The sequence below is a fragment of the Sturnira hondurensis genome, unplaced genomic scaffold (genome assembly GCF_014824575.4).
Source record: "Sturnira hondurensis isolate 20B ecotype Veracruz unplaced genomic scaffold, ASM1482457v3 Scaffold0013994, whole genome shotgun sequence".
NCBI classification, from domain to species: domain Eukaryota; kingdom Metazoa; phylum Chordata; class Mammalia; order Chiroptera; family Phyllostomidae; genus Sturnira; species Sturnira hondurensis.
In genome coordinates, this window is record NW_028086625.1 from 318,697 (window position 1) to 344,405 (window position 25,709).

A 25,709-nucleotide genomic window follows, 5' to 3' on the forward strand; every position below is an offset into this window, starting at 1 on the left:
CATGACGTGATGGGGACTTGGGTGGAGCAATTGTGGTGGGGATGGAGAGGAAGGTCAGAATCCAGGGGTAACTCTGTGGTGAGGCCTAGCAAGACCCAGGGACAGTAGATGAAGGAAAATGGATAATATGAGTCTAGGAATTTGGATCCAGAAGCTAGGAAGCATGGTAGTGATATGTATAAGAGAGTTTGGAAAAGGAGCCAATTTGGGGTGGCGGGGGGGGGTGACATGATGGTAACTGTTGTAACTAGAATCTGAGCTGTGGGTGAACCTTCTGGGTCAGGCACAGATTTTGAAGCTGCCATAGTTAGTCAGTGGTGGAGAGTGTGCCAGTCAACATGGGAAGCCAGGTGGCCCTCAGGTTTGCTCTCTTAATGGCGAGACTAGAGCAGTTAGTGGGGAACGAAGGACAAAATTAGAACTAGTGAAAGGGAAATCTAGAATGTCCAAACTGATCTCCCTCCTCCCCCCAGTAATTCATCTATTTATTAGTCCAACTTCATTCCATAAAGGATTTAAAGCAGCTTCCAGAACTCATTATGGAGTATTGTGATTAGTCTAATATTATATTCAATTCAGGATTCTTTTTCTTCAACCCAAGCAAGTAATTGCTACAGTTTGCTGAGTGTTTATGCACTAGGCACTGTTATGTTCTTTAAACATCAGCTCATTTGCTCCTCAGAAGTTTCGTTCTACTTATTTTAATACCTTTTTCTTGATCACAGCATTGCTTGACATGTCGTTGTTCAATAACTAATAATTGTTCATAACTAAGTATATGAATAACTAATTATAATAGTCATTGACAAAACTTTAGAAAATGGAGGCAAAAAAACCCCATGGGATTCCCAAATTCAGATAATAGTTGTGCTAATCTTTGCATGTGCTTCCTTCTAGTCTTATTCTATTGTCCTTAAAGTCAGTTCTCATTGACAAGACATGATGACCTTAGAACAGATGCTAGAAGTTGCTTTTTTTTCCTGAGAGTTTAAAGATTACTAAATCCTGGATATGAGCCTATTTGGCTTTATTTGCCTTTTTTCTAAAAATGGAGGGCACTTTTGACTGTGTTGGAGAGCAGGCATAGACCCTGGTGAGAAGGTGCTAATCATTCTCCCCTCTCCTCCTGTCTCCAGGCCTGCTATGGCATCCTCAAGGTCCCAGAAGGCAGCTGGTTGTGTCGTTCCTGTGTTGTGGGCATTCGTCCACAATGTGTGTTATGTCCAAAGAAAGGTGGAGCCATGAAGTCCACCAAGGCAGGGACTAAATGGGCTCACGTCAGCTGTGCCCTTTGGATTCCAGAGGTAAGAGCTCATCTAGGCCTGTGAGGTCATTTGCTCCAGAGCGCATCCGTTTTCCACAACATTCAGACTGACTCAGGCTTCTTGGAGATATTCCGTGCCTGCCCATGCTTCCAAGGTGATAATGCTTCTACTTGAGCTACCTCATATCCTTCTTGGATGCAGGTAATCATGTAAGCCCATGATGATTAATTTATAGGTGGTACTACCAATGGCATTGGATAAATATATATGAGAAGAGAGGCACAAAAGGCCAGGGTATGAGCAGGTTTTTTTAAGGTAAAACTTACCTTAAGATACCAAACCTTAAGTGTAGGGTTTCATGAATTTTTACACGTGTGCATCTGTAACCATAACTCAGACAAAGATATGGAACACCCCAGGAGAACCCCCTCACACCCACTTCCCAGGCCCTCTCTGTGTCTCTATTACCCAAAAATGATTTCTCTTACTATATTAGTTTTGTCTGTTTTCAAACTTCATATAAATAGAATGATATAGTATGCTCTTTTTTTTTCTGTCTGGCTAACACTGTGTTGTCATATGTATCAACATTCATCCCTTTCTATTACTGAGTACTATCTCATTGTATGGTTATACCATGATTTTTTTATCCATTCTCCTTTGACGGACATTTGAGTTGTTTCCAGTTTTAAGCTATCACGAATAAAGTGAGCAAGAGCTGTTCTCACAGTTGTGATGGGTACCATTGGATTTTTGAATTTTTTTTTCAGAGCTTAGACTCAACATCTGTTTAAGATCTTTATTCTCAAGAATTAAATTTTTTAAAAAAAGATCTTTATTCAAACTCCATGCCTCGTTATTTAATCTGGTTTTTCAATTTCTGATCTTTCCTGACGGGTTACATGCACACAAAGTCAATTAAAAGGGGGCTTCTAGACATAACTTCTTACTTCTTATGGGTGCTCTCTTTTTAACCTGTTTGAACATCCTACTCATATCCTCTTTCTCAAACCCTTATCCAAGCCAACAAATTGTCAGGCAGTTTATCTGTAGGACAAGATAGACTGCAGAATTCAGTTCATGGGGGAGCTAATGATACTATATCAATGATTCATCCTCCTTTAAAACTTCCCTGGCTTTATTCTTTTAAGTGTATTTTATTGATTGTGCTATTACAGTTCTCCCATTATTTTCCTCCCCTTTATCCCCCTCCACCTGGAACCCCTATTCCCTCCAGCATTCCCGCCCTTAGTTCATGTCCCTGGGTCGTACATATAATTTATTTGGCTTCTCCATTTCCTATTCTTAACCTTCCCCTTTCTATTTTGTACCTACCATTTATGCTTCTTATTCTCTGTACCTTTTCCCCCATTCTCCCCCTTCCCATCCCTGCTGATAACCCTCCATGTGATCTCCATTTCTGTGATTCTGTTCCTGTTCTTATTGTTTGCTTAGTTTGTTTTTTATTTTGTTTTTAGATTCAGTTGCTGACACTTGTGTTTGTTGTCATTTTAATGTTCATAGTTTTGATCATCTTTTTCTTTTTTTAATGAAAAATTATGTCTTTATTGTGATCCCATGGTCCAAATAACAGATTTTTCTAATCATAGTTATCTACAACTATTATATGTTTTCCCACTCAATTAAACTTTTCTTACAGAAAAAGAAAGTTTTATTTCATTAAAATAGTCATCTTCTTTTTCTTAGACAAGTCCCTTTAACATTTCATGTAATAAGGTTTTGGTGAGGATGAACTCCTTTAACTTGACCTTATCTGGGAAGCACTTTATCTGTCCTTCCATTCTAAATGATAGCTTTGCTGGATAGAGTCATCTTGGATGTAGGTCCTTACTTTTCATGACTTTCATGAATACTTCTTTCCAGCCCCTTCTTTCCTGCGAGGTTTCTTTTGAGAAATCAACTGGATAGTCTTATGGGAACTCCTTTGTAGGTAACTGTCTCCTTTTCTCTTGCTGCTTTTAAGATTTTCTCATTATCTCTAATCTTTGGCAATTTAATTATGATGTGTCTTGGTGTGTTCCTTTTTGGGTCCAACTTGTTTGGATTGTCTGAGCTTCCTGGACTTATATATCTATTTTCTTCACCAAATTGGGGAAGTTTTCTTTCATTATTTGTTCAAATAAGTCTTTGGTTTCTTGTTCTTCTCCTTCTGGTACCACTGTGATTTGAATGTTGAAATGTTTAAAGTTGTCCCAGAGGTTCCTAAGCCTTTCCTCATTTTTTTGAGTTGTGTTCTCGTTGAGTGTTTATTTCTTCCTTTTGTTCTAAATTGTTTATTTGAGTCCCAGCTTCCTTCCCTTTACTGTTGGTTCCCTGTATGTTTTTCTTTACTTCACTTTGTATAGCCTATACTTCTTCCTTTATTTTGTGGCCATACTCCATCATTTCTATGAGCATCCTGGTTACTAGTGTTTTGAACTCGGCACCTGATAGATTGGCTATCTCCTCATCACTTAATTCTTTTTCTGGAGCTTTAATATGTTCTTTCATTTGGGCCATGTTTCTTTGTTTCAGTGCACCTGTTACGTTATAAGGGGCAGAGCCTTAGGTATTTGCCAGGGTGGGGCAACCCACCCTTACTGTATTATAGCTGTATGTGGGGGAGGGCTCAGAGAGAGAACAGTGCCACTTGCTTGGTTCTTGCTCTGCTTTCAGTCACTTCTCCCACTTCCCATAAGCAATTGTGCCCTTCTACGTGCTTCCTTGGTGCTGATTCCCAGGTAGGTGGGCTTGTGTGCGTTCTAGGACCCCGTGGGCCCCTCCAGTGGACTCTGTCATGAGACTGACAGTTTCTACTGCTGCTGTAACCCTCACAGGGTTTTACAGTAGGTTGTGAGACTTTATTTTGCCTTTTCTGGAAGGAACCCTGGGTTATGCCATCTGTCTTGCTCCCGAGTTGTTCCTTCTTGCTTATCTGCACACAAATGTGGGGACTGCCCAGTCCTCCAGCCACTGCCTCACTACAGATCCTCTCCACACCTCCTACCATTCTATATGAATGTTTCTTCTTTAACTCCTTGGTTTTCAGACTTCTATACAGTTCGATTTTCTGGCTGTTCTAGTTATTTTTTTATTTTAAATTGGTTGTTATCCTTTTGGTTGTGCTAGGAAGTGGAGTGTATCTACCTACACCTCCATCTGGGCCAGAAGTCCCCCTCTTAATGCAGTTTCAGGGGGAGTTACCCAACAATTGAGCTCACAGAGTTAAACTGAAAGTTGTAGTACTGTAGTATTCTTACAGAACAGAAGTTATTTTAAAAAATATTGGAGTCATGTTTTTTTTCCTACTAAGAATATCCAATTTATAGACATGTGAAATGAACTCTCAGGTTTCTGTCTGAGAGCGACTATTTTCCAGCAGCAAACCCCCCAGCTAGTAGAGCAGGCACTCTTAGTATGTAAAAGTCTGGAACATGACTCAGGAAGAGTTCTTTAAAGGTAGAAGAAGCCTTCTCACCTGTTGACATTCTCTTTGGTTTCTGATACCTGGTTTTCAGTTCCTTTTGGGCTATTCAAGACCTCTTTGATCTCTCTACTGTTTCCTGATGTGGGCAGAACTTGTACTGGTTTAACCATCCTTATTCAGTAGTCTTCCACTTTTTAAAGTTGTGTCTCTCTTAGATACTATGTACATATTTAAACTTTTGGGAAAAGGAGGAAAGAGAAAACACTTTTTTACCAGAGTTTTATACTTCACCTCTTATTTTCATGTGGAAAAAATTTTTCATCTTTTTAAAAACATCCTTTTCCTTTCAGCACTCTCCCAAAGACCAATTCCATTTTGATGCTACTTTCACTGAGAGAGTAAAGTAAGCTGATGATAGATACGTGTTTTTAAAGACTTTATTATCTTCACCCTTTCTATTTATGTGCTGCAATCTCTTCATTATACAAATTGCTGCCATTTTGCAACGATACCATGCTTCTTTTTAAACCAAACTTAAAGGCTTGTCGCTGCCCTTGTTTTTTATTCTTAGTTAATTAAACAAAAGAAAAGAAAGGCACAAGACATATGGCACCATTTCTAACATGATAGGTGCTAGATTTTTTGAATTTTAATTATCTTCCTTAGCTTTCTTTGTTTCCTAAGTATAGATGTCCTTGATTCATTAAGGTAATAATGCTTAGTCTTAACCCTCTACCCTTTCATCCTGTATATGAATCATTTACATTACTGGAAATGATTGAGGATCTGAGCAATAGCTAGAGATAAGTTTTAGTTATTCTTGGTTCCATAGTAACCATAAGAGACGTGGTTCACCTCATTGTGTTGATGTTCTGTGCTTCATGTAACTTCATTTATGGTTTGTGAAAGGTACTTCTGGAATGCCTCGGTGCCTCTGCCTTATGGTGATATTTTATTTGTAGGTCAGCATTGGTTGTCCTGAGAGGATGGAACCAATCACAAAGATCTCTCACATCCCGCCCAGTCGGTGGGCCTTAGTCTGCTACCTGTGCAAAGTGAAGACAGGGGCTTGCATTCAGGTAAGTTCCCGTGAGAAGTGGTGGAGTGGGCTGACACCAAATTGGCTGGACTTGACCTCCCAAGGAGAGCATCCTGTTAACTGAAAGTTACTTGGGAAGTGTCCCACTCACTCCCAGGGCTCTGCCATTATACAGACCATTTCTGGGACCCTTTTTCTTTTGTGGAGGGGGAACGTTGCTTCTGAGCTCTTCATCTAATTTTTGGTTTCCATAGGGGTAGTTAATTTCCATTCTTTGCTGTCAGATTTGATGAATTAAGTGAGTTCTGAAGCTAAATGACACCATACTGGGTGAGAACAAGCAATTACTGTAAAACAACCAGACCTGTGTCCTTGTTTAGCTCACCCATTGACTATGGGTAGACTCTGCTTCCCTGTTGCTGGATAAAGTACAGCTCATTTTGGTAGGGAACTATGCCTCTGAATGGATAATGTCTGGTGGATAGGTTTGAAAGTCTTTCTCATAGGCACACTTACTGCATATGGTAGTTAATGCAAGTAAAGTTTTCTGAGACATCTAGGACACAGGAATTATCAAAGCAAAAGTAGTAGTTGGTGCACCTAATAGCAACATTTGGCGGGTGGTGGGTAGATGGGACTAGGAGATCCCAGTTATCTCCAGCAGAAGCAGAAGGATTGACCCTTCCACTCTGCAGACCTCCTGCATAGAAGCTACAGGGTGATTGGAGTTAGATTTGCCTGTTGACCTTCTTTCACAGAAAAGGAGCCATATGATATCATAGCTTACAGAGAGTGGCTCTGGGCAGGGGTGTCAAACTCATTTTCACCGGGGCCCCCATCAGCCTTGTGGTTGCTTTCAAAGGGCCAAATGTAATTTCAGGACTATATGAATGTAACTACTCTTTAACCAGGGGTAAGGAGCTCGACACTGCTGCTGGGTAGAAACAAGGTGCTGGGCCGGATAAAGCAAAATGGAGGGCCAGATTTGGTCCCCGGCCTTATGTTTGCCACTTGTGCTCTAGGTGTTTCATGAGGTTCCTTGCTGTGTGGCTCATCTTGTAGATTTCTTGCTCCACATCTGGGATCAGCTACTCCTCCAAGTAATGCTGTTTCTTTTACTGGGAAATGGTATTTAACAACCACAGTCTGGACCCCAAAGGCCCTTTTAATTTTTTAAATTCATTTTTATATCTGACACAATTAGATATTTCGTCTTGCTTTTTTAAACTTTTTCCTACTGATTTCATTTCTTTTAAATACAGCACTTTAATGATTATAAAGGAAAAAAATTTAAAGGAAAACTATTCCCATGGGGTCTTCTAACTTAACATGTTGCCTGTTTATATTTTTCTAAGTTCTCTCCTGATTGCTCCCCATATATGAGCCCCTTGAGGGCCAAGGTTGTGCATCATTCTTCTGTGAATTTCCTCTAGCGCAGTGAAGAGTGCCCACCCATTACCAGTGCTCAATGAGTGTTATTGAATAAATGTATTATATCATAAATTGGTTTACAACATGCATTCTCCACACTAAGAAATAAAATATGTTCCATGTTTTCATGATTATTTAGTCATTTTGTAATAGCACATTGAATTTATATCCATTGATTAACTTATTTTTTATTGCAATAATACCTGCATTTTCTTCCTTATTTTTGCTGCTTTAAAGGATTATTTTTTATAACAATTTAGTAACTGGCAGCATGGCTTTGACCTTAGAAGACCCGACTTTGCCTTATAGCCCCACATTACCACATTCTACCCTCTTAAAGGTATTTATCTGTGAGTTGTGTTTTTTTTAATTCTTGTTCAAGTACAGTTTTCTGTCTGTGAGTTTTATCTTTCCGAGTAGACTGTAAGCTCAGACTGTTTCATCCTTAGATTCTCCATACCCATGACATGGCAAACAGACCATAAATATTAGATTAATGGATAGATGAAACATTCTGGAGTAGGTTTTTCATTCTCAGGGCAATGGTTCTTATTTTTATTATACTTAGAGTTTAGATTCTGCATTTTTTAAAGATCTTACCAAATTAAGATTCTTAAAATTTTGATTATAAGGAATTAAATTTATTCAACAAATATTTGATTGCCTAATTGTATACCAGACACTCACTGTTATAGGCACTTTGGATTTATAAATGAACCAGCATCATGGAACTTACATTTTAGTTGGGAGAAATAGATAATATACAACAGATATTAAACAGTACATTAGAAGGTGGTAAGGGCTATGGAAAGGAAATATATGGAATATCATAAGCAAATGAGGAGTGTAGGGCAGTAAGCATGCATTGCAAATTTAAATGGAGTGGTCAGAGTAGGACTTGTTGTAGAGGTAACGTTTGAGCAGAGACCTGAAGGTGAGAGAAAATTATGCGTATATTTGGACTAAAAATGTTCCAGCTAGAGGGGTCAGCCAAAACAAAACCCCTGAGGTAGGAGTGTGTCTAGCCTGTTTGAAAGACAGGACAAAAGCCAATGAGACTGGAATGGAGTATGCAGAAAGAGAAGATCAGAGAGATTACATGGGGACTTGATTTATTGGGGCAGGAGCTGGCAATTTTTTTCTATAAATGGCCAGACAGTAAATATTGCAGGTTACACAGTCTTTGTCATGACCACTGTATTTTTCAGACTATAACACACACACCCCTTTTCCTCCCAAATGGGGGGTGTGTCTTATAGTCCAAAAATACAGTATTCAACTCTGCCACAAAGGCTGCCATAGACAATACTTAAACAAATAAACATGGCTATGTTCCAATAAAATTTCATCTGTGGACTCTAATTTTAATGTTATTTTCATGTATCATGAAATAGTATTTCTCTCTATTTTTTCTCCCTAACCATCTTTAGTTCCCATTCTTAGCTCATGGCCACACAAAAACAGGCAACTGGATGCATTTGGTCTCTGGGCCATAGTTTGCTAGCTCCTGCTGTAGAGCTTTCCAGAGCCCACATAAGATCTTTTGATTTTACTCTGAGTTTAACCCAGGGAAAGAAGAGGTGGGGTATGGGAATTGACAGGTTTTGAGCAGGCAAGTGACATGATTTGATTTATGTTTCTAAGGGATCATTGTGTGGAATGATTTCATGTCTAGAATTTGCTTCAAAATAATCTTGAAGACAGGGTAGTATGGGGGTTACAAATAAAACAAGGTTGATCATACACAAATAATTATTCAAGCTGAATGATGGTTATATGGGATTTATTATAATATTCTCTGTGCTATTATATAGGTTTTAAAATTTTCATAGTAAAAGATTAAGGTAAAAATGGGCATTCTGGCTGCTGTTTTTACAAAAGACTGTGAGAAAAGAAGGTTAGAGACAGGAAAAGCAATTAGGGGACTTTAATAGTTTCGAATAATCCTTGTGAGATGGTGGTGACTTTGACCAGAGTGATAGCCCTTAAGGTGGTGAAAAGTGGTTGGATTGTATATGAACGTTGAAGGTAAAGCCAACAGGAGTGACTATGGATCAGATATGAGGTGTGAGAGAAAGATAAGAATTGGGGGTGCCTCCAGGTTTTTTGGCCCAAACACTGGGAAAGGTGAGGTTGCCATAAATCTGCAGGTTTAGAACAGATTTACAGAAAAAGATAACGAGTTCAGTTTTAGACATTTAAGTTTGAGGTGTCTATCACATATCCCAATAGAAATATTGAACCGGCAGTTGTCTATGTGAGCTTGGAGTTTGAGGAGAAGTTTAGAACTGAAGACATATATGTGGGAGTCATTAGCATGTAGATAGCTTTCGCCCTGACCCAGGGAGTGAGTGTTGATAGAATAACACCAAGCACTGGGCCTTGAAGCATCCCAGTATTAAGAAGTAAAGGGGAGAAGGAAGAACTAGCAGAAGAGATTGGGAAGAGCTGCCAGGGAGAAAAGAGGAAAACCAAGAGTCTGTGGTAACCTAGAAATTAAGAGAAGAAAGCATTTCTAGGAGAAAGAAAATTTCAATGATGTAAAAATGGTGCTGAAGTAAGAAGAGGACTGACTGTAAATTGACTCCTGAGTTTAGCAATGTGATTATTGTTAATCTGGATGAGTAGTTTAGGGGGAGTGGTGATAGCAAAAGCTACATTGCCATGGATCAGGACAAAGAAATGGAGTAGGAACAGTCCAACAGAGTGAGGGAAAGAGTTCTTTTCTTTAAGATGGAAGAAATAACAAATATGTATGCATATTTATTAACATAGAACAGTGATTTTCAACTTTTTGTCATCTCATGGCACACATAAACCAACTAAAATTTTGCAGCGTATCAAAAAATGTATTTTTCACCAGTCTGACAAAAACAGATATTAATTTTGATTTATTGGCACCAGACAACTATTGTTCTTTTGGCTATTGTCATTTTTTTTTAATTTGACAATGTAGAGGAAAAGAGGTCAGTGCCCCTGACTAAATAGTCAGGTGTTGCATGTTTTAAAAAACACTTGTTGCACACCAGTTGAAAATCACTGACATAGAACATAACATTTTTGCATGCAAGGAAGTGTTCCAGTGAAGAGGAACAACTACTGGAATGAGGTTTTTCAGTAGGTGAGAAATGGTTAGGGAAGGTGTGCAGTGCAAGGGCGGCTTCAGGCAAAAGCAGAGAGTTCTTCCCAGGTAACAAGCTTGAAGACAGAGTGTGTATGTACGGTGTTAGGTAGATGTGCTGGTGGGAATCTGCAGAAGTGCTCTTGATTGTTTTAATTTTCTCAGTGAAAATAGGTGAAGTGACATCTCTCCTCAGGCCTCGAAAACCCTTAGGGGGTGAGAGATCAGAAGTGCTGGTGGCTACTGTTGGGGCTAGAGTTTAAGTACACAGTGGCTGAAGGAGGTTTGTAGGGTGGCTTGAGCCATTTATGACATTGTTTCAGTGACCAAGTCTTGAGAAAATTGCTCTGATATGCCTATTTGTCTGTATATAGATTATTGGGGATTAAGGACAAAAACTTATGTGGACATGTGCACCAAGCCCTTGGTGTTCCAGGGCAGGTAGCATCTGTTTTTGAGGAAGACACACTATATTCTTTTTTAGAGGGAAGGTGACAAAATATTTCTTTAAAAAGGCGAGAAGCACCTTAATTCCTACTAAATCAGTCTCTGGTGTTCTTTTTCAAGATTTTTATTCCAACCTGTCTCATTCAGTTCTCATCTCTCAGAAATTTCCCTTACATCTCTCTAATTAAAGTATTTTAAAAAGTTGTTTCTTTTCTACAATTTCTGAGGAGTATGTAGAAAATTATCCTTTAACCCCCTTAAAAGTAAATGAACCACAGTGAGCTACCACTTCAAACTCACTAGGGTGGCAATACTCAAGAAGTCAAACAATAACAATTATTGGCAAGAATATGGAGCATTAGCCCCAGCTGGTGTGGCTCAGTGGCTTGAGTGTCAGCCTGCAAACCAAAGGGTCGGCAGTTCAGTTCCTAGTCAGGGCACATGCTTGGATTTGTGAGCCAGATTCTCAGTAGGGGGCACATGAGAGGCAGCCACACATTGATGTTTCTCTCCCTCTTTCCTTCACTTCCCATTTTTCTAAAAATAAATGAATAAATTTTTTTGTATTCAGCATTTTATTTCAGTTTTCCTACAATGTGCTCTTTTGGTGTACATATTACGATCTTCATTTCAATGGTGGTATTTTCTGTTTTAGGTTTCAACACTTTTTATATTTATTTATATTTCATATTTATTATTCCTGTTATCCCTGATTAATCTTCTGGTCATTTCACTTTTGTTTTAGTAATAATCACAAGCTTGCTAGCCATATTCTTTTTTTATTTTAATGGTAATAGTACTTTTTCTTATTTAATTATTGTTCAAGTACAGTTTTCTGTCTTTTACTCCCGTCCCAGCCCATCCCCCCAGGGCTCCCCACCTCCCTCCCATTTCTACCCGCCTTAGTTGTTGTCCTTGTGTCCTTTATACTAGTTCCTGTAAATCCTTCCCCTTTTCCCCCTGAAATTCCCTCCCCTCTCCACTCTGGTCACTGTCTCACTGTTCTCTATTTCAGTGTCTTTGGTTATATTTTGCTTAGTTGTTGGTTTTGTTGTTTAGCTTCCTGTTAAAGGTGCAATCGTATGGTATTTGTCTTTCAACACCTGGCTTATTTCACTCAGCATAATGTTTTCCAGTTCCATCCATGCTATTGCAAAGAGTAGTAGCTGCTCCTTTCTTTCTGCTGCATAGAATTCCATTGTGTATATGTACCATAATTTTTTGATCTATGCATTTACTGACAGGCCCCTAGGTTGCTTCCAGCTCTTGGCTATTGTAAATTGTGCTGCTATGAACATTGGGGTGCATAGCCTCTTTGGGATGGATGTTTTAGGGTTCTTAGGATAGAATCCCAGCAGTGGAATTGCTGGGTCAAAAGGCAGGTCCATTTTTAGTTTTCTTAGAAAATTCCATACTGTTTTCCACAGTGGTTGTACCAGTCTGCAATCTCACTAACAATGGATTAGGGTCCCCTCTTCTCCACAACCTCTCCAACAATGTTTTTTTTTTAAAAAAAGAATGTGGAGAATTAGGACCTTCATGCATTGCTGAGAAGGTAAAAAGTGTCCCGACTGGTGTGGCTCAGTTAGTTGGACATTGTTCCACAAGATGAAAGGTCACCAGTTTGATTCCCAGTTAGAGCACATTCCTGGACTGCAGGTTCAGTCCCCAGTCATGGCATGTGCGAGAGAGGCAACCAATTGGTGTTTCTCCCTCATATTGATGTTTCTCTCCCTCTCTTCTTCCTTCCCTTGCCCTCTCTCTAAAAATAAATAAATAAATAAATAAAATCTCTTTTAAAATAATGTAAAATGTACAGCTCCTGTGGAAGAGTCTGGAAGTTTCTTAAAAGGTTAGATGTAGAGTAACCATTATGGCCCAACAGTTCTACTTGTAAGTATACACCTGCAGTTCAAGGTCCCAAGACTACCCTCAGGTTCATTAATTTACCAGAACTCAGAAAAGCCATTACACTCATGGTTACAGTCTTAGAGTGAAAGGATACAAATTAAAATAAAAGGGAAGAGGTATATAGGGCAGGGTACTAGAGAGGCCAGGTATAGACCTTTCTGTTTTTCTCTCCCAAGTAAAATCTTGTGGACAGTGCTTATTTCTCCTAGCAATGATGTATGATAGGACACACGGAGTGTTGCCAACCAGGAAAGCTCACTCTTGCTGTTCAGAGATTAGGAGTTGGTCAAGTAGACATGGCCGAACCAGGCACATGGTCTCTCCAGAGATCAGGCTGATATCACGTGGCCCAGTGCCTCCACCATAAATCATGTTGTTAGCTTAGACTATCTGACATGGCTCAAAGCCCCTAGATAAACAAAGACACTCTTATCAGTCAGGACATTCCAAGGACTTAGACATTACCTCTCAGGAGCCAGGGGCAAAGGATCAAATCTTTCTTAGGCAAGGTTAATTCTTTACTGCATGTTACCAAAGAGAAATGAAAAAGTATGCTCACAGCTTCTGTGCTTAAGAGCTATGGCTGGGGATTTGACATTTGTTATACTATAGGTACAGTGTGAAAAGTACCATTATAGAAGTATACAATGTGGTAATGTGGGAGACACAGAGTAGGCACAGGTGACTCTTTAGAGGGGCCAAAGACTTCTCAGACAAACTTACTGCTTGAGCTGAAACCTTAGAGAGGAGTTTGAAATTTTTTGTTTTTCAGTTTTTTGCCTCTGTTTTTACTGTTTTCTATAGTAGCAGATTTCCTAGGTTACTTATAAAGCCTCTGTCATGACCAATTTAGGACCAACTTTCTCCCTATCTTTCCTTTGCTTCCTATGAGCCCTCATTTTAGGCTCAGCGATATAGGGCTTCCCCTTTCTTCCCAGCCCAGGTTCTTTAACACATTTTTTCTTACTGCAGTGCTCAGTGAAAAGCTGCACCATTGCCTTCCATGTCACCTGTGCCTTTGAGCACAACCTAGAGATGAAGACCATCCTTGATGAAGGGGATGAAGTAAAGTTTAAGTCATTCTGCCTCAAGCACTGCCAAAACAGGCAGAAACTCGGGGAGGCTGAGTACTCCCTACACCGGTCTGCAGAGCAGAGCCAGGCCAAAAGCGAGAAGACCAGCCTGCGGGCTCAGAAGCTTCGGGAGCTAGAAGAGGAGTTCTATACCCTGGTCAGTGTGGAAGATGTGGCCCTAGAGCTTGGGCTGCCCAAACTAACTGTGGACTTTATCTATAACTACTGGAAACTGAAGCGGAAAAGTAACTTCAATAAGCCATTATTTCCTCCAAAGGAGGATGAAGAAAAAGGCCTAGTGCAGCCAAAAGAGGAAAGTATTCACACTCGCATGAGAATGTTTATGCATCTACGGCAAGACCTAGAGCGGGTAAGGTGAACAGCTGTGACTACTGTGTAAGTCTCAGTCTGCATAAAATGGAGGTCCCACTTCCAGTTTTCTTAAGGTCAGCTCATTTATAGTGTGGGTTTCTGTCTGTATATTCTGGTTTCATTGTGACCCCAGACATTGGACTCTAAATTTTAGCAGATGCATTCAGGGATGTGGAGAGGTCTCACTTATATCCTCTATGGACTTAAATCTGAAATTCTCATCTGGTCTACTTTTTATTCACTACTGAGCCTAAATTGGCTCAGTTATATTTTACTGACAAACTTGTGAGGACTACAGGCTGCAGAAAGAATGAATTTTGTTCAGGAAAGCACTAGATCAGAGTTTCTCAAACTCAGCATTACTGACATTTGTACTGAATAGTTCCTTGTTGCAGGAGCCACTCTTTTGTTTTAGAAGACACTGTAAGATGCTTAGTAGCATCCCTGCTCTCTACCCACTAGATGGTAGTAGCAACCCTGCCCCCCCATACCCAGTTGTGACAACCAAAAAAAGTTTCCAGATTACCAAATGCCCCCTGGGGGTCAAAGTTGTCCTTAGCTGAGAGCCTCTGCACCAGATAATTCCAAATGAATGAATGAATGAATTTGTGTGCATATTTATTCATTTATTTACTTATTTATTTGTAATCAGCTGTCTACTAATTGGTACTACAGGGGTTCAACCATGTTAGACTGTGTTTACCCTAGAGAATTTTATAATCAAGTATAATTATAGACATGGCTTGGGGTTTTTTTTCTCTGCTACCAGAATTTGGAAGGAAACTAATAGAGTTGGCTCACTTTTAAATTTTAACTCACATATATAGCACTTAATATGCAGAAGGACTGTTCTTAGCATTTTATAAATATTAACTCATTTAATCCTAACACGCCTATGAAAAAAGTGCTATCATTATCCCTATTTACAGATGAATAAATCAGGGTGTGGAAAGGTTGAGTAATTTGTCCAGGTGGGAGCATGAGAGAATGAGGATTCTCCCCCTCGTAACTGTGGAGACTTGGCTGAGCTGAAAGAGTGAGCAAAAAGCCACTTCCAGTCTCCCAGCAGACTTTCATCCTGCTGTTCCAGCACTCATTAGAAAATTATATTTGATCCAGCATTGCCATCATTTACTCCAGGATCTAAAATGAAGGCTGAAATGTTAAATCATCATTTGGTCTTCCCAGCCTGGTTGTGAAGATAAATATCGAGCCCAGGACACCACTGGGAGAGTAGGCTTTAAGAGGTGGTTTTGGAGCATTTTGCTTATGCTGCTGATTGACATGGGAACCATGATCCCATGACTTGCCATGCTGTGTGAATTCATGTGGAGTGGATATCATGCAGCTTTTGGGTTCCATCTTTTTCTTACCAACCACCCCCACCCATTTGACTTTAGTTGTCTAAATTTTAGCTAAACAATTTTAATTGTCAGATTTGCATAACATGACAAAAACTTCTTTGCTGGGGGTTGGGCTTTCAGGTCCGAAATCTGTGCTACATGATAAGCAGGCGAGAGAAGCTGAAGCTGTCCCAGAACAAACTACAGGAGCAAATCTTTGGTTTGCAAGTCAAGCTTCTTAACCAGGAAATGGCTGAAGGTATTCTAGAAAATATATAGATTCTGGTTACATCCTGTTTTATCTGTTTAAATTTTATGTCAATTGTTTCACTTAAAATCTTTTTTAAAAGTTTTCCAGTGTCTCATTTGCTCTGATCCCAAACCCGATGTAACATGGCCCATTTAAACTACCAACCCATGAGACAAGAAATCCCAGGGTGGGGTTAGGGGAGTTGCAGATCCAGGGCAGGTGATCTAGGTCCCAGACAGGTATTATGGGCCATTAGTTGGAGCCATGAAATTGTTCAATAACCATCAGATTCATTTAGAAATCAAGAGGACAGTATCTAATCTCAGTGTCCAGAAAATATCTCATTCCAGAGTTAGTCATCGTAACAGTACTCTGTTGCAACAAATCCTTAGCCAGAGGTTAGGAGATCTGGGTTCTTAGCTCTTTTATTCATTCACTAATACAGGGGTGGTAAAAGTAGGTTAATAATAATAAGTAATACAATAACTAATAAATAATAATACAAGAATAAACTCTTGCGTATTCACAGCTATAAACCTACTTTTCCCACCATGTATTTGTTGAACATCTACTGTAGACTAAGAACTGAGCTAGAAGGCAAAGTAATCAGTGAGACAGAACCCCTGCCTACAGGAATGCTGCCCGTTAGTGAGAGAGACAGGTGAGCATAATTACAGTGCCCTAAACATGGGGATCTTGGCTAGAATGATGAGTCATGTTGAGTAACGTTTGTGATGTCCCTGTGCCTCATTTAATACAGAAGTTGGTGGCAGAGCTTAGGCAACCAGGGGTCACTATAGCAGGGTGTGCAGAATCCAACTCCTGCTAAGGACCAGCCGTAGAGCAAGAGAGACACCCAGAAATGAGGTGTCAGGTAGACATCAGAGGCTATGGGGTACTTTTGAGTATTATGGGTCACAGCAGAACGGTGTAGCAGGAGGCAGCAGGGCTGCTTAGCCACAAAAGTACCATGACAGACAAGACAATAAGAACCAAAAGATAGCAGGGAGGAGCCCCAGCATGCTATTAGCCCCTAGACCACATAGCTCCTGATTGGGGAGGAGCAGCCCCATAACTGCTTAGGGCATCAGTGAGTGGCAGCCTCTGGAAGAGAAGGGGCTCTGAGCATTCAACATGAACCCTTAAGGAACAAATTCTGCCCACTGAGGCACCTAATAGCTGCCCTCTCTATATGTCATTCTTGTGAAGCTACATTAAGATGATAATAGGCAAACTTCAAGACCATATGAAAGGAAGAGTTGTTTGGTAGTACTCCTTTAATTACAGAGTACTCAAAATCATAGAAAGAGGAATACTTCTTCTAAATATGACTGTAGAGTGGCATAGACAGGTAACTGATTGCCAGTACTCCCCAGGCTAAGCTTACTGCAGGCCATTGGCAGGAATTGCATCATTCCTTTCTGCCAGCCTTGCCATTACAAAACTTGCCTCATACTTCCCTGAAGATCATTCATGGTGAGGAAATCTTTTTAGGTTAAGGACATAATAGTAATGGGAACCACCCACTACCACCTCTATTAATGCCAGGTTAAAACCCTTACTCACCTACTCTTCACTCACCAAAACCTGTGGTATGTTCCTGAGGATTTGTGTTTGATTTGCTTCAGGACAGCCAGGAGAGAGTAGAGAGTAGGTTCTGAAATATCTACATTTAAGGCACATCCTAAGTGTTGTATAGTACCCACAGATACACACACACACACACACATACAAATACAAATAGGAGGTCTCTGTGTGTCATTGCTAATGATATTCTTTTCAGAAATGGGGATGTAAGGACAGTATACACTAGTCTTTGTGATCATTTTACAAATCGGGAGGACAGAGGTGAAAAAGTTGGGAGTCACATAGCAAACACTAATTCAGCTCACTCCAGCTGCTATACACCATGATATATACATACATATGAAAGGTAGGTTCTTGTTAGACATTTGGAAGAGTGGGTATGGAAACTCACTCTGCCATAAGCACGTGCTGTTATTTAAATCATTTGTTAAAATGAATCTTTCTTTTTGATATCAGAACCTCCTTTGCCAAGTGGACCAGATAACTCATCTCAGCCACCACCAAGAATTACCTTAAAGTTAAAAATGCCCAGATTAGCCCTGGAAGACTGCGGAAACAGTTCCACAGAGTCTGATCATGGACCCTTTTCTCCTGACAGCAACTCCCCTGCTCCCAGTACAGGGAGCATGCAAGTGCCTCAGGAATCATTAGAAATGAGAATGAAATCCTATCCAAGGTATCCATTAGAAAGTAAGAATAACCGTTTGCTGACAGGTCTGGGCCTTTCTAGGAATGAACCAAAGGATCCTAGCCCTGCTCGGATAACTCCATCTCCAGAGTTCTCTCAAGGGCAGTCACTGGGAAAACCTCTGGTCCTTCAGACCACCATGCATAGACAGTCCTTAATCAGGAATGGGAAAAGTCAGCCTGTCTCCAAGTTTGTCAAATCCAATGGCCTGGAAGGCAGCTGGTCTGGGGATATCAACCCAATAGACAGCTCAAGTGAGATATTATGCGGCCAGGAGTCCACACTCACCTCCCACTTGGCCAGTCAGGGAAGCTTTAGAAAACCTACCGTGGAACACTTCAGCAGATCTTTTAAGGAGTCCACCAACAGGTGGGGGAGGACCACAAAGGGCCTCCAGTGCTATGGGAAGCAAACCAAGAAAGTTAACCCCAGGGAGCAGCTCTGGGGCAAGCAGCTTGTCAGGCGTTCTGCAGGGAAAGCTCCATATCAGGAGAATGATGGTTATTGCCCAGATTTGGAGCTGAGTGATTCAGAAGCAGAAAGTGAGGGGAATAAAGAGAAAGTCAGGGTAAGGAGAGAGAGCTCAGACAGGGAAAATCCTGCTCGTGACTCTAGACGGGATTGCCATGGTAAAAGCAAGACACATCCCCTCTCCCACAGTTCAATGCAAAGGTGATTAACAACTTCTAAGAATACTTGGCTTCCAAGAATATTGCAAGAATAAATGCAATATTCACCTTTGCCTCATATATTGTGGAAAACCCCATACACCAGGGGACCCTGGCATATGTTGGGGAGGAATTTTGGTGAAAAGAATAAAATACTTCCACCGTAAATTGGTTTGCAGTTTCTGAACTAGTTTCAAGCCTAGTTTTCACAAGCACATTATGAGAATTGCATATTGTCCAAAAGTTTGTTTTTTGTTTTTGTTTTTGTTGTTTTGCCAGAGCCTGTTGAGATCAGCTGGACCCAGAGTATTTGTTCAGTAAATACTCAGGGCACCTTTCCAGTTATATTAACACAATGATGTGCATATGTATTAAGAATCCTTGCATTATTCATGGGTTTGCAAGAGACTGTGACTATCAGACACTAAAACTACTTATCTTTTGAACCTACAGCATGTGACTCCTAGAGCTCCATCTGTAGGAAGTTTCTGACTCCACTGGTATCGGGAAACCCTCCTCAGGGAAAGACCAGGGATCAACATCTCAGATACTGTCAAACTGACTACCCTCTTTGTTTGTTCTGCACAAGGTTGAGTTCCTTTCAGAGGATCTTAATTTACCAATTCAATGCTACTAATGCTTCTAAGTGTCCAGTGCCTGTTCCTAGACTTGCTTGTTGGGGACGCACTTGTAATTGTTTGACCCAGCTAACAAGCATAAAAGGCTAACTTGTGGATAGTGTTTACAAAAGTACTACTTCCAAGGAAAATGCTCTGATTCTCTCAGTTGTGGACATTTGTAAAGGATCCCAGAGCCTTTCCCAAAGTAAGACCATTTCTGGGGGATTTTTACCAGGTCAGGGTTTTTGTGTTATTGTTTTCAAATAAGTTTGACTTAAATAAGTTTGGCTGATTGTTTTTGTATACCTGCTTTAATGTTTATAAAAATTTTATTGAGGTATAATTAAAATATAATAGAATGCACAGAGGTTAAGTATTCTTACCTGCTTTAATTTTGAAACAGATTTTTATTGTCAAGCAGAATTTGAAAGCATGTGTTTAACACATGGATATAATTTAGCTTTGTACCAACTTTGAATCTGAAGCAATTTTCCAAACAAAAAGGCTGGAGCCGTTTTTCAGAAGTTGCTTATACACTGTTCCCAAACTATCAGCCTTGATTAATTTCTTGGAGAAAGAGAATGACTACATTTGGGGGTGGGATAAACATGCCTGCTTCCCATTTCAAGAAAGGAAAAACATTACAGTTTTAAAAATGTGAAGCCAACTATAATTCCTGCTCTCTTTTCTTATTAGCCTTAAGTTAATATTCTCTTTTTTCTAGTTTGGGAAAGTATAGCAGGAATTTTCAGGCAAAAGAGGCCATTTTAGAGTCTTAAAGTTGCTTACTGGTAAAAAACAGTCCAGCTGCAGTAGGTGCTAGTTGCCCCTCTATGTGGGAAACTCAACAGTTTCCTCTCCCCACTTTTGTTCTTACAGCCTTATTAATGGATCTCTGCTTTTGTTTTTGCCTCCTGTTCTGAAAATTTCTGTATTTTGCCTATCCTTTGGCCACACCTTCAACATGTTTCCTTTATGCCTGTGTACTGGTATAAACATGTTCTAGCATGTGTGGGAGGTGGCCTGTATTTTGTTTGAATGGAAAAAGCTATGACTTATCCAGAGGAGAAACAGAATTTCTCCTATTTATACACTAGGTTTCTTTGCTTTTTTTTTGTAGTTCTCCTGGGGTAGATATTAATTTGACACTTTCAGGGCAATGAAACGATAATGGAACTATGTTATAAACTCCTTCTGTTACAAGCCAGTACAGCAGCCTATGTCCCATAATGCCTTTCAATTACGAGTGAATGGGAAGAAAAGCGAACATTGAAAAAGTGCTTCAGCCAAAATTCTATATGTAATACCATTGGAAGAGTATTGACTAAAATAATTTCAGTCAGGGAAATATAGTTGTAATATTTTTACAGGATTTTCTTAGGCAAATGAAGCAGCCTTTGGTTGTATAAATTTCAATTGCCCCAAAATGTATTTGCTACATTTTGCTGTTGTTTGAAGTATTACCTCTTAACCTTCTTTGTTAATTCTTTTCATTTTGTCTTATATAGTCCAGTTTTCCAAGGAAAATTCAGTCTTTTTTCAAATGTCACCTTTTTACCAATACTTTTTCATTAAATTATGAAAACTTCTAACTACTGTCCTTGTGGTAATTTTTTATTTCGGCATATGAGTTTTAGAAAATCTTACATATGTGCTTTTTATATTTAAAAAATCTTATTCATACCCTGGCTAGTGTGATTTAGTTGGTTGGAGCATCATCTCATAAACCAAAAGGTCATGTCATGAGTTCAATTCTGATCAGGGCACATACCTAGGTTGTGGGTTTGGTCCCCAGTTGGGGAGCATGGAAGAGGCAACCAATCAATGTTTCTCTGTCATGTAGATGTCTCTTTCCCTCTTGTTCTCCACCCCGTCCTCTCTCTCTAAAATCAGCGAGCATGTCCTCAGTAAGGATGAAACAAAAAGAAAAAATCTTACTCATTAACCAAAACATATGGTGGAGGGGAAGAAAGGAGGAGGAGGAACTGAATATTTAGAAGCACAAATTCATGATTAATGTCAATACCAGGAACCAAAGACAATTATGAGGACTTGAACTCTACCAGAAATAATAGGTTCATTGGGCCAATAAGACAAAACCTTAGGATCATCATTTTAAAAATCACCAGGGAAATGGATCCTCCCCATAGTCACAAAGTTCAAGAGGCTTAAGTCAGACAAATACGTATCTTTACAATATTCATTCTGTTTGGAGTCATGTGAGTATATTAATGTTATAGGGATCATGTAGTATTATGGGGGACTTTGAGGACGTTATAAACATTTTCATTATGTTTGAGAAATGTGCTTACTAAAGATCATTTGATAAATCAGTAGTGAAAATAGTAAAAACATAAGGTAGTTTCTTTATCCCTTCCTCCCTCACTCCCTCCCCCTCCCATTTATGTATAACTTTTGATTCAATAAATCATTAGGTAAAATGCCAGATAACTGATACTACAAATATACCCTGTTATAGCCATCTACCGCTTTGGTTTTATATTAACGTCTATATTTCCAGTGGGAGATGAACCTTAGCCTTTGCGTTGAAGAAACTTTTAAACTCAGAGGATGTACAATCCTGGGAGTTTTCCCCTCCAGGACTTTATAGTGCTCAGCATTGTTTTTATTTTTTGTTTCATTTTTTAAAATTTTTATTGCTTTTTTATTGATGTTCAAGTACAGTTGTCTCCATTTTTCCCCCACCACTCTCCCCTACTCATTCCCGCCTCCCACCCTCGGCCCCCTTGGCCCTACCCTCTTTGGCTTTGTCCATGGGTCTTTTATGTATGTTATGGTACATTTACACAATGGAATACTACACAGCAGAAAGAAAGAGAGAGATAGACAGAAAGAAAGAGAGAGAAAGAAAGAAAGAAGAGTTCCTACCCTTTGCAGCAGCATGGATGGATCTGGAGAGCATTATGCTAAGTGAAAGAAGCCAGGTAGTGAAAAACAAATACCATATGAACTCAGCATTATTTTTAAAAAAGGAAGAACAGGCCAAATGGAGTCACTTTTGCTTAACTACATCACCAAACCAAAAGTTAAGAACTAATCTAATTGTATTTTCAACCTCTCCCAGAGTATAATTCCCTGGTCAACAGTAGTTAGGTAATCTGTCTGATAAGACCCCCTGTATTCCCCTAAGGAAAGATGTTCTAGCCCGAAACAATCCACTTTTTAAACTTCTTAGTCCCATCCTCCTTTTGCCTATAAAAACCTTCCATTTTGTACAACTCATCTGAGTGCCCTTTAGTTGATAGATGGAATGCTGCCCAATTCATGAGTTGCTTAATAAAGCCAATTAGATTTTCCAGTTTTGTTCTTTAATAGCATGATTGCTGACTCCTAAGAATCAAGAAAAAATACATGATAGAAGTAAAACCTTATTTACCACTGAATAACTTTCATGCAGTATTTCCCCCAAAATCTCTTACAACAAATGTTTATTAGATTTTCACAACCTTAATTCAACTATTTTTAACTTCTATGGAAAGAGATTTGTATTATTTTTTAAAACAATTTTTAGTTAATAAATAAAGGCCTACCCTGAGTCTGTTACTCTTACACAGGAAACTCTGTAAGGCTAGATTCAGCACTGTTAAAGGAGGCTTCTGTGAATTCAGTTCATTATACTTCATGGATTGGAACAAATTGCATGACCTGAAGTCAAGAGAACGATTGTCTTTGAAATGAGTCTTGTGGGGGAGACTCCATCACTAGGCTGGTGTCCCCTGCTCTCTCCGGCCACTGATGAGTTGAATATGTTAGCCATCTTGATAAATTCCCAGAGTGTCCATCATTTCTCATCTTGTTAAGGGAAATTTGGGTATGAGCATTCTAACCTCAAGGCATAGATACCCCAAGCTTTAATTTCCTTCCCTTCCCCTCAAAACTCCTACCCAACCTTATTTCATTTATTTTTACTGAATGTCAGAAACCATTCACAGAAACACCTTTTGGTCAATATTACTTTGTAAAGTGTTGCCTCAATATAATGAAGCTGCTTCTATAAATCACACATGGACATGGGTCTCATTTTATAATCATTCCTCACAAGATGAAAACAACTTCATGCTAAGAATTTCCAACATTTGGAAAATTGTAATCTCGGTGAATTAATCACCTCAGCCTCTAAAAGAAAGATACTTTAGGTTGGGCACTTATATTTTCAATCTTTCAACTGCTTAGGGAAGCAAACATTACATACTTTCCTGCTTCAGATAATCCTTGCACGTGTGCTGGGGTTCTGGTAACAGACTTTTCTTCTTCCATTCTAACTTTTCCTCTTCACTTTTCCAAGATAGGATCTCTCCTTAATTATGTCCCCCTCCCTCCAGCTCTGCAAACAGGTGGCTATGGGGATAAAACCAATGATGGTGTTCACAAGACTGTTTTTGGCTGTGTGCAGTACTATGGCCACTCATTAGCCTTATCAGTCATATTTGCCCACAGAGATAACAATAAAGAGTATCAAACAGGGCTCTCTGTATCTTTGGGTCAGAATTTGTGCCAATGTCCTTGTCCCCCAGTCCCTGAAGATGGACTACACTAGCAAAGACAGGTATTCAAGGCCCCATACCTTGTATATGGCAGCATTGGGACTAGAAGCTGAGCTTGTTTGACTCCTGTGCCCCAAGCCTTCTCTAAATGTTCCTACTCAGCTTCTTTGTGAAGAAAGCAACAAGAGTTGGGGTTTAATCATCTGAGTTATGTACCACTTGATGTTTTTCATCCCGGACAGAGATGACTGGGCCAGAACTAGTCACCTGACACAAGAGCAGTTTGGAGGCTCACATTTAAAGAATAAAACACAAATCTGGACAGAAGAGGCCTCACAATGAAACTAGAACATGGTAGACTTGCCTTCTACATAGCTAGTCTAACCTGCAACTGAGTGTAGTAAACTAAGTAATCCCCAGCCCCGCCCCGCAAAAAGATATCCACCTCCTAATCATGGGAATCCATGACTATGTTACCTTGTGTGGTAAAAGGGACTTTGCAGATGCAATTATGGTTAAGAAACTGAGATCATGTACTGTTGGCTGTGTTTCAAAAAAGACTATGGCACATTTACACAATGGAATTCTATGCAGCAGAAAGAAAGAAGGAGCTTCTGCCCTCTGCAACAGCATGGATGGAACTGGAGAGCATTATGCTAAGCAAAATAAGCCACGCGGTGAAAGACAAATACCATATGATCTCACTTTTAACAGGAATCTAATCAACAAAACAAACAAACAAGCAAAATATAACCAAAGACACTGAAATTGAGAACAGGTTGGCAGGGACCAGAGGGGAGAGGGGAGGGAATTTCAGGGGATGGGGGAAAGGGTTTGAAGGAACAAGTATGAAGGACTCATGGACAATAACAAGGGAGGGTGGAGACGGGAGGGAGGTGGGGAGGGCTGGGGGTGTGGGCTGGTATGGGAGTAAAGGGCAGAAAACTGTACTTGAACAATTTATTTTTTTTAAGTAGTAAATAAGGGAGCACTGGAGGATGGGCTGGGATGGGAGTGAAAGCCAAAACTGTACTTGAACAACAATTAAAAAAATAAAAACAATAATAAAGCTGTTCACTTAAAAAAAAAAGAAACAGGACTTCCGCCAAGATGGAGACATAGGTGGAAACACTGTGCCTTCTCCCACAACCAAGTTTGAATAAAACAAAGGTTTAGAGAAACAAAGACACAACCAAAGGACAGAAAATTGAATTATACGGAAGTCCGACTACATCTAACCGTTCAACAGGGACGGTAAGAGGGGCGGAGCCAGCAGCGAGCTGGTTCAGGCAGGACAGGGCCCCCAACCCAGGCGCGCAGGCAGACGGGAACCAGTTGGGGTGCGGGGCAGACCGCGGGCGCATATTCACGCACAGTGAGACAGACCACGCAGGCCCCAGGGGGCGAGGGCTGACGGCGGTGGCACACTCGCGTGCAGTGGGACAAAACGTGTGGGCCCAGTGCCGGCAGCAACTGCGGCGACGGTGAGGGCCGGGGCGGCAGGCGGCAGACGGGACGCCAGAGTCCCTCCTTGACCCCGCCCCCACATACAGCGTCACAACCCAGTGACTTAGTTGCCCTGCAATACCAGGGAGAGCCATTGTCCCTCTTTGACCCCGCCCCCACATACAACGTCACAACCCAGCGACTGAGTTGCCCTGTTCTAGTGAACACTTTAGGGATCTGATCCTGCTATGGAACAGGCACGAACAACCCGAAAGATGGCACAAGAAGAACTCAAAGTCCCAGGGCCAATAACTCTAAGCGACTGAGAAATTGCCAGCCTCTCAGAAGCACAATTCAAGACACTATTTATCAGGATGCTCACAGAACTGGTAGATTATAGTCACAAATTAGAGAAACAAAGTCACAAATTAGAGGAACATATGAAGGCTAAACTAATTGAAATGAAGGGAGAGGCACAGGAAACCAATAGCGATGGAAAGGAAACAGGGACTCAAA

At 40.2% G+C, this 25,709-nt stretch overlaps 1 protein-coding gene across 3 annotated transcripts in view; it reads left to right on the forward strand.

Annotated features, from left to right (window-relative positions):
- JADE3 (jade family PHD finger 3) overlaps positions 1–20,763 on the forward strand; it is a 134,662-nt gene extending 113,899 nt beyond the window's left edge. For 2 of the 3 annotated variants that reach the window (XM_037062343.1, XM_037062344.1), the window contains 5 exons: positions 1,137–1,304; positions 5,655–5,771; positions 13,614–14,084; positions 15,571–15,688; positions 17,723–20,763. In XM_037062343.1, coding sequence (XP_036918238.1) covers positions 1,137–1,304; positions 5,655–5,771; positions 13,614–14,084; positions 15,571–15,688; positions 17,723–18,630 — 1,782 coding nt within the window. In that variant the 3' untranslated portion in view covers positions 18,631–20,763. The remainder of the gene's footprint in view (positions 1–1,136; positions 1,305–5,654; positions 5,772–13,613; positions 14,085–15,570; positions 15,689–17,722) is intronic. The other variant, XM_037062345.1, reaches the window with a different exon arrangement.
- Positions 20,764–25,709: the final 4,946 nt, after the last annotated feature.